This window comes from Cottoperca gobio, unplaced genomic scaffold (assembly GCF_900634415.1).
Source record: "Cottoperca gobio unplaced genomic scaffold, fCotGob3.1 fCotGob3_231arrow_ctg1, whole genome shotgun sequence".
NCBI classification, from domain to species: domain Eukaryota; kingdom Metazoa; phylum Chordata; class Actinopteri; order Perciformes; family Bovichtidae; genus Cottoperca; species Cottoperca gobio.
Genome location: NW_021166860.1, coordinates 123898 through 133200, shown reverse-complemented (window position 1 = coordinate 133200; position 9303 = coordinate 123898). Strand labels below are relative to the sequence as shown.

Genomic DNA, 9303 nt, shown 5'->3' with positions numbered 1-9303 from the left:
ACTCAGCTGATACTCCAGGAACTCACCTGTGAGCTGCTCCACCTCTTCAGGGGAGCTGCAAATATCCAGCTCGGTCCCAAGCTCCCGGACCACTTTCCCCGTCAGCGTCAGTCTGCTTCGGGGGTTCAGCAGCAGAGCGATGGAGCGGAGCAGCTCGTCGCTCAGAGGCAGCTGCTCTGCGACGCAACCTGCGAGTGTGTGTGGGCCCATAAAAGCCTCGTGTCACCACGTGTTCCTCATAACCACAAATAACGCTTAAGACTCTTAACATGCCACTAAAGCAAACGGGAAGTAAGACACATTTAAAAACAATTCATGTTAAAGCTCATCTTTGCTGCATGTCATCCCTCTCTCCCTTCTCCTAATATTATCTTTAAATATGTATAATATAAATATAAATAAATATAAAACCATGTGTTTTGACTTCTCTACATGACAGCAGCAGCTGTATAAAGTGTGTTATAAGTCTGTTATGGTCTCATGTCTACCTGTGAGTGCGACGTAGAAAGCCAGCGCCTCCTCTTGTAGCCGTGTTACATCTTCCACCGCCCCCCCCCCCCAGACTGAGTTCCGGGCTCGACAGGTGGAACTTCTTGTCTTTAAGGATTTGGGCGTCGCGTTCCTTGGCGAAGCGAGCAGCCGCTTCAGGCTGAAGGAAGTAGGAGGTGTAGGTGCACAGCAGGCTGCTGGCCTCTTCTAGGACGAGCAGCATGTCAGCGCGGGCGGCTCCCTCCGGAGTCTGCAGCTGCCTTTGGAAAGTGTGCAGAGGCTTCAAGGCGTGCTCCAGGAACATAAACGTGGCCCTGACTTTGGGATCCTGCAGCTGGGAGCTGATTAACTTGGCTTTTTTGTCTTCCTTGTTACAAGATTTAAAGTACATTATGAGATCTGTCCATACTTCCAAGACGTGTGTGACGAACAGGCAGAAGGTGAGGCAGCTGGTGTTGAGATGTCTGTCTGCGCTGATGTCTGAGACAAACAGAGCTGTGAGGTTGTCATTCTGGGAGGAGCAGGATGAGTGGTGAGCGTGCATGTCTACCATCAACTCTTGGGCCTGATTGGACAGCTCCTTAATGCCAGCATGGAGAGCAGCATCAGCGACAGCGTACAGTCCTCCAACAGACACTATGTTCGGGTTGAGCTCCCTGAGCTGTGTGCAGATGTGCTCGGAGGCCGCACCATTACCATCAGAATAAACTGCGGCAAGATTGTGTGTGGGTAACCCGAAGTTCTTCAAGGTCTCCACCACAGCCGCTGCTGTTTTCTCTCCCACACGATCCTCCGACTGAAGAGCATCCAGGAATCGGATGCGGTGCCTGGAGGCTCCGACATCAAAAAACCCAACAAGGACCACGGAGACGGTGTCGTCCTCTCCCAGTGTTTCCCCCCCGTAGATGTATACACAGTAGGGAGTGTGCTGGCAGACAGATGTGATGTCTTTGGGGTACTGCAACCCCAGCTTACAGCGTGCAAAACGCTGAGACGCGAGTTCACCTTCAGCGGAGCCGGAGCAGCAGAGCTGGTGAATGAAGCGCACGGCGGCGTCGCTGCAGGGCAGCTGATCAGACAGGTGGCTCTGCAGGACGCTTCTCTGGTACATCTGAACCCGTTTCTTGTGTTTGTTTGTCTCCACATGTCGCCTGAGTTCAACAAGGCCTTTGGAAAACGTCTTCAGGCTTCTGTTGCAGGAGCGGCAGAAGGTAAAACGCTCTCCGAGCTCACTGTGCTCAGCCCAGTCAAAAATATCCATCCAATGTTCGGAGAAGGGGAATTCTTTGGGTCCAGTGCGGACCTCCTCCTCCGAGTCCAGCTTAGATTTCTCTGACAAGTCGGAGAAAAACAATCCTGTAAATGTGATGAACGACACAAAGCGCTGCCTTATTTTGTTCAGAGAAAGAAAACGGTGTGCTACCTTTAATCAGTGCGGGGAAAGCCCCAGTGGGGCTGATGTCCCGGCCCCCCCGAGCTTTCACAGGGTCGTAGTCTTCAACGTTCACATTCGCCAGGTAGAAAGCTTTGAACCACTTCATGATCTCAAAGTTGATCTGAGGATCTCCGTTAATGAGCTCCTCCACTGGAATCATCTAAAGCAAGACAGAGAATTCATCACGACATTTAGAAATATAAAACTTCCATGTTAAACATCAAGGATGTCGTTTAACATTTAAAACACAACTCTTCTTCAACTCTTATATCACTTCATATAATAGGGTTAATATAATGCTGCAGAGCACGTGGCTTCTTCAGCTTAGCATAAAACAGGACATTACATGTCTCCATAACAACATATATCATCTCCTGTATTAGCTGCTCTGCACTGGCTCCCGGGAAAATACAGAATAGAATTCAAAATCCTTCTCCTGACTTACAAAGCAATTAATGGTCAGGCTCCAGCATATCTTAAAGATCTCATAGTACCTTATAAACCAACTAGAGCATTACGCTCCCAGACTGCAGGGTTACTTGTGGTTCCTAGAGTCTCTAAGAGTACAATGGGAGCCAGAGCCTTCAGCTATCAAGCTCCTCTCCAGTGGAACCAGCTTCCAGTTTGTGTTCGGGAGGCAGACACACTCTCCACATTTAAGAGTAGGCTAAAGACTTTCCTTTTTGATAAAGCTTATAGTTAGGGCTGGCTCAGGTTTGCCCTGGATCAGCCCCTAGTTATGCTGCTATAGGCTTAGACTGCCGGGGGACACCTCCCTGCTCTCTTCCTTCTCTTCCTCTCTCCTCCCCTCCCTCTCTTCTTCTCCCTCTCTATCTGTATGCATTTATGTAAATGTATGTTACGAACTCATCATCCGGGGTATCATCCCCGGAGTTTCTGTGTCTCATGTGGCAGGTTACCACTGATACAGTTTACGTCAGGATCATGAATCGTGGCTGCGCCTGCTGCCCTGGTCCTGCTGGACACCGGGAAGCCTTTTTGACATTATCCTGGATTCAGCCAAACTTTCTCTTTTTCAACACATCAACATCATTTCTGTCAAATGTCTGGGAGAGGGATCCCTCCTCAGTCTCTCCCTGAGGTTTCTAACATGTTTCCCCCTTTAATTATGGGGTTTCTTTTAGGAAGGTTTTCCTTGTGTGATGCAAGGGTCTAAGGACAGAGGGTGTAAGGACAGAGGGTGTAAGGACAGAGGGTGTAAGGACAGGGTGTAAGGACAGAGGGTCTAAGGGCAGAGGGTGTAAGGACAGAGGGTCTAAGGACAGAGGGTGTAAGGACAGGGTGTAAGGACAGAGGGTCTAATGACAGAGGGTCTAAGGACAGAGGGTGTAAGGACAGGGTGTAAGGACAGAGGGTCTAAAGACAGAGGGTCTAAGGACAGAGGGTCTAAGGGCAGAGGGTGTAAGGACAGAGGGTCTAAGGACAGAGGGTGTAAGGACAGGGTGTAAGGACAGAGGGTCTAAGGGCAGAGGGTGTAAGGACAGAGGGTCTAAGGACAGAGGGTGTAAGGACAGGGTCTAAGGACAGAGGGTCTAATGACAGAGGTCTAAGGACAGAGGGTGTAAGGACAGGGTGTAAGGACAGAGGGTCTAAAGACAGAGGGTCTAAGGACAGAGGGTCTAAGGACAGAGGGTGTAAGGACAGAGGGTCTAAGGGCAGAGGGTGTAAGGACAGAGGGTGTAAGGACAGAGGGTCTAAAGACAGAGGGTCTAAGGACAGAGGGTCTAAGGCCAGAGGGTGTAAGGACAGAGGGTGTAAGGACAGAGGACAGAGGGTCTAAGGACAGAGGGTGTAAGAACAGAGAGTATAAGGACAGAGGGTATAAGGACAGAGGGTCTAAGAACAGAGGGTCTAAGGACAGAGGGTGTAAGGACAGAGAGTATAAGGACAGAGGGTCTAAGGACAGAGGGTCTAAAGACAGAGGGTCTAAGGACAGAGGGTGTAAGGACAGAGGGTGTAAGGACAGAGGGTGTGTGTCATCCAGCCCCAGTCATGTCTTTCTCAAAACCTGCCGTGAAGTGAAAGGTTGGCGACGAGCACAGACAATTTCAGGAAAAGTGGGAGACGGAATACTTTTTTGTTGAGCACAGGGGCACCCCGACGTGTCTTATATGCACAGAGAAAGTTGCGGTGCACAAGAAATACAACATCAGACGTCATTACTCAACTAGACATGCTGAGGAGTATGCAAAATACCAGGGAGATGAGAGAGAGGACCGGGTCGCCAATCTTAAAACATGTCTACTGAGGCAACAAGATGTTTTCAAGAAAGCAAGCAAAGAGAGTGATGCGGCAGTCAAAGCTAGCGACGTGCTGAGTGAGATGATTGCTAAGGCGGGAAAGCCATTCAAAGACAGCGAGTTCATCAAGAAGTGCATGTTACAGGCTGCAAGTATAGTCTGTCCGGAAAAGAAGGCTCAGTTATGCAACATCAGCCTTTCAGCCAACACAGTGGCAGAGTGCATTTCTGACCTGTCGGGTAACATATACGATCAACTGCGTGAGAAAGCTAAACATTTCCGTGCATACTCAGTCGCTCCTGGTGAGAGCACAGACATCACTGACACTGCGCAGCTCGCAATGTATGTCCGCGGTGTTGACGACAATTTTAACGTGATGGAGGAGTTGCTCACAGTGATTCTAATGCATGGCCAGACCACCGCTCAGGAAATATTCCGCCAGCTGTGTGACGCCATTGTGGATGCCGGTTTACCATGGAAGAGGTTTGCTGGAATAACAACCGACGGAGCGCCATCAATGACAGGGAGGAGAAATGGACTGGTGGCACTTGTTCAAATAAAACTGGGAGATGAGGGTGTGGAGGAGGCCATTGCTCTGCACTGCATTATCCATCAGAAGGCCCTTTGCAGCAAATGCCTGAAGTTTGACAATGTGATGTCTGTCGTTGTGAAATGTATCAACCATATCAGATCCAGGGGCTTAAAGCACCGCCAGTTCCGCGCCTTTTTTGGAGGAAATAGAGTCAGCATATGAGGATGTGCTCTACTTCACCGAGGTACGTTGGCTCAGCAGGGGAAACATCTTGAAGAGGTGTTATGAGTTGAGAGCAGAAGTGAAAGCCTTCATGGAGAAGGATGGGATGGCTGTCCCTGTGCTAAGTGATCCAAATGGCTCATGGACTTTCTTGTTGACATCACACGGGAGCTGAATGTACTGAACAAGACATTACAAGGCCAGGGGCAGCTGGTCAGTGCTGCCTATGACAACGTCAGAGCATTCTCCACAACACGTGTGTTATGGAAAGCCCATCTCTCTCAGACAAACCTCTGCCATTTCCCAGCATGCAAGGCACTCATGGATGTGGGCACACCATTGAGTGGTGAGAAGTATGCTGATGCCATTGTAAAGCTACAGGAGGAATTTGATCACAGGTTTGCAGACTTCAAGACACACAGAGACAATTTTCTAATTTTTGCTTCGATGTGCAAGACGCCCCTCCTGTGCTTCAAATGGAGCTCATTGACCTGCAGTGCAATTCTGAACTCAAAGCCAAGTTCAGGGAGGTGAGTGGAAAAGCAGACAAGCTTGGACAATTTTTGAGAGAATTGCCCCCCACCTTCCCTGAGCTTTCCAGGATGTTCAAGCGGACCATGTGCCTTTTTGGGAGCACATATCTGTGTGAAAAGCTCTTCTCCACCATGAACTTTAATAAGTCAAAGTACAAGCCTATGTTCTAAAGAACCGTTCATGTTCTGAACTGTTATTACTAAAGATTGAGAAGATTGGATCAGTTGTACTTTTTTTTGGAATACTTGATGCGGCCCAGCCTCACCCAGACTCTACCTCCAGCGGCCCCCAGGTAAATTGAGTTTGAGACCCCTGGTCTAAGGACAGAGGGTCTAAGGACAGAGGGTCTAAGGACAGAGGGTCTAAAGACAGAGGATCTAAGGACAGAGGGTGTAAGGACAGAGGGTGTAAGGACAGAGGGTCTAAGGACAGAGGCTCTAAGGACAGAGGCTCTAAGGACAGAGGCTCTAAGGACAGAGGGTCTAAAGACAGAGGATCTAAGGACAGAGGGTGTAAGGACAGAGGGTGTAAGGACAGAGGGTCTAAGGACAGAGGCTCTAAGGACAGAGGCTCTAAGGACAGAGGGTCTAAGGACAGAGGGTCTAAGGATAGAGGGTGTCGTATCCTGTACAGTTTGTAAACACTGAGACAAATGTATAATTTGTGATATTGGGCTATATAAATACATTTGATTTGATCATATTATAGCAGGTTTTACTGGTAATTCAATATAACAAAATGAAATAATGACATGCCCAATCATATGTTTGTATATCCCTGTGTGAATCAAATAATTGACAAATATCATGTTATTAAAAACTTTATTGCAAAATGAACATTTTCAACACAAAGTGTACGGCTAATTTAATATGAATCAAGAACAGCTGATAAATACATTTTACAGACACATAACAACTGAAACGTACACATCTGGGTCTGAATCAGAGTCAGTCCGGAGGTGTGAGCTCCTGCTTACCTTAGTGATTCCGCTCTTGCTGAAGGCCTCATGGAGGAGACTGAAGTTGTGCTTGCAGTCATCTTCACTCTGCACATCAAACTTCACCTTGGAGATTTCAAGAGAGCCCGGAATAACCCAGTGCGTGATCTGACAGTAACATGCACCTGTGGGATCACACACACACAGTTGATATTACGCTGAGCTGAGAGCCAGCTAACAGTGAAATATGCTTCAAATATAAAAGTCTGCACAGACACGTAGATGTAGATTTCATTACGCAGTGATATCTGCTGACGACTCACCTGAACCCATCTGCCGTACGTCTTTGAAGCTCGTCTTCAGCAGGTTGTTCATCCAGGTCACTAAATAAGGACGGCTGCTTTTATCATGGACGGGGTCTGGAGTCACAAACGCTGTACTTGCCATCTTGCAGCTCTCTAAGAAAGAAAGTTTATATTGATGATTTAATAAACATCATCACCGTAAAGAGTTAAAACCACAGGAGGTGGAGCTGCGATTAGAACACGATTACTATTATTATAGAACATACAAAAAGTCCAAGTTAAAGTCCTGTATTCATTACTTAAAAGTACAAAAGTATTAGAATTCAAATATACTTATCGTATACAAAAGGAAAAATACTCATTATGCAGAACGGCCGTTTTAGAATCATATTAATGAACAATAATTTGTGGTGCGTTAATGTTGCAGCATGTAGAGGTAATCTATGATAATATATTATATGTTGATAATATTTTGCATTAATAATCTAAATCTGCAAAGTAACTTGTAACTACGTGAATCAAATGTAGAAGTAAAAAGTTCCATATTTCCCTGAGTAGAAGTATAAATAACCAAAGAATTGTACTGAAGTGAAATACTTGAGTTAATGTACTTAGTTACTTTCCACCACTGTTGGTTAGAGCTGCAACTATAGCTCGAATAATCAATAATAATCACAACAATCTGGATAATCGGTTAATCATTAAAGTAATCTTTCCTGTAGAAATGTCTTTAAATGTTGTTTCCAGCCTCTCAAATATGGAAATGTGCTGCTTTTCTGTTTTATATCATATTAAAGTGACAACAAGACATTTAAAGACATCAGCTTGGACTTTGAGGAACTGGGACCAACATTTTTCACTATTTTTGACACTTTATACACCAAACGAGTAATAATAATCGTTGGTTGAAGCCCTATTTTTAAATAGAGCTTTGTTGACTCCTGTGTTTAAATCAACAGATGTGTTGCGAGGCACCACTATGCTAATCTCTGTTAACCATCATATAGTAATGACATACACACTAGGATCTACAGCTTACTCTTTCTGTGATGCATACCCTTCCTAAACTTCAAAAGGCCATTTTCACATTGTTATTCATTAGAAAAACATGGCTGTCAGTATTACCAAAGCTAGTGTTTACCCCAAGACTGACTTCCAGGGGTGGGGGGTGAGTCTGCGAGAGTTCTTCTAATTGCCTTTTGTCTGACTGTGGAGGACAAAGACTGAGTGTTTTATGTCAAAAACTCTTCACATTAGCGTATTCAGGTTGCCATGTGTGAGTAAGAGAGCGAGCTGAGCTACAGGACCCTGCAGCTTCCTGCAGCTTGGTGCTACAGGACCCTGCAGCTTCCTGCAGCTTGGTGCTACAGGACCCTGCAGCTTGGTGCTACAGGACCCTGCAGCTTGGTGCTACAGGACCCTGCAGCTTGGTGCTACAGGACCCTGCAGCTTCCTGCAGCTTGGTGCTACAGGACCCTGCAGCTTCCTGCAGCTTGGTGCTACAGGACCCTGCAGCTTGGTGCTACAGGACCCTGCAGCTTAGTGCTACAGGACCCTGCAGCTTGGTGCTACAGGACCCTGCAGCTTCCTGCAGCTTGGTGCTATAGGACCCTGCAGCTTGGTGCTACAGGACCCTGCAGCTTGGTGCTATAGGACCCTGCAGCTTGGTGCTATAGGACCATGGACCCTGCAGCCACTCTGCTGCCGTCTCCCCTCCCCTTCCTCCACAATGTAAAGAAAAGCGTAAATGAAATCTCGCGTTGTCCATTTTTTTTTGCCGCGAACCCCGCGAACCCCCCCCCCCCCCCCCGTGCAGTCAACTTTCACTGACATGGAAACTTTAGCTTTAACATGAGATCCTGTTACTTTACTTGCCGGAAGAAAAAACAACAACTACAATGTATCACAAGGTGTACAGTTCCTACCATCCGACCGGCATGTTTGTTTCTATAGTCAGGGTTTGTCTTCAACACAACGCATGCACGCTGCAGAGCTGCAGTCTAGCTTCCCTTTAGAGGAGCGATATTTACGTTTTAACGTTACGTTGAAACAAGTAGCTGACTGTGATACAATCAATCAGCTGTTTAAGATAATGTAATAACAGCTGATTGTGCGCGCATACGCACGTTATTACAGCACCCGGCATAAATGAACTATTAAAGTCAATTGCATTCATTATTAGGAAGACAAACCCTCGCCGGCTCTTGCTCCTCTGAGCTGCTCTTTGTTTTTGTGAGCCTGCAGAAGGCTGCTTTACAATAAACCAGGACCACACGAGCCACTGCGTATAATCCGAAACCCGCATTTACAGGAGAAAGTCTAGAATATATGTTTGTTTTTGTACATGGATAGCAGATAGATCGTGGGTAACTTACCTCTCCGGTTCCCTTTAGATACAGATGCTCCCCCTGACTCTTAGCTTCCCCCCTGAAGCACATTTTCCGAGAGGCAGAGGTGTGACGTCGCGTTAGTTGGGGATGATCGATTGGACGACCGAAGCAGGAGGCTGTCCCGCAGTGGGACTGCTAGCTAACATTTACCGCCCCAACGTGAATACAGGCTGCTTAATAACTAGCCCAATGTAGCAT

At 46.9% G+C, this 9303-nt stretch overlaps 1 protein-coding gene across 1 annotated transcript in view; it reads right to left on the bottom strand.

Annotated features, from left to right (window-relative positions):
• Nucleotides 1-6864, bottom strand: part of LOC115004966 (uncharacterized) — a 13137-nt gene extending 6273 nt beyond the window's left edge. The window contains 6 exon segments of the mRNA XM_029426728.1: nucleotides 1-188; nucleotides 489-558; nucleotides 560-1821; nucleotides 1913-2084; nucleotides 6450-6595; nucleotides 6734-6864. The exon segment at nucleotides 1-188 is cut by the window's left edge and continues 150 nt beyond it. Of these exon segments, the coding sequence (XP_029282588.1) occupies nucleotides 1-188; nucleotides 489-558; nucleotides 560-1821; nucleotides 1913-2084; nucleotides 6450-6595; nucleotides 6734-6857 (1962 nt within the window). The 5' untranslated portion in view covers nucleotides 6858-6864.
• Nucleotides 6865-9303: the final 2439 nt, after the last annotated feature.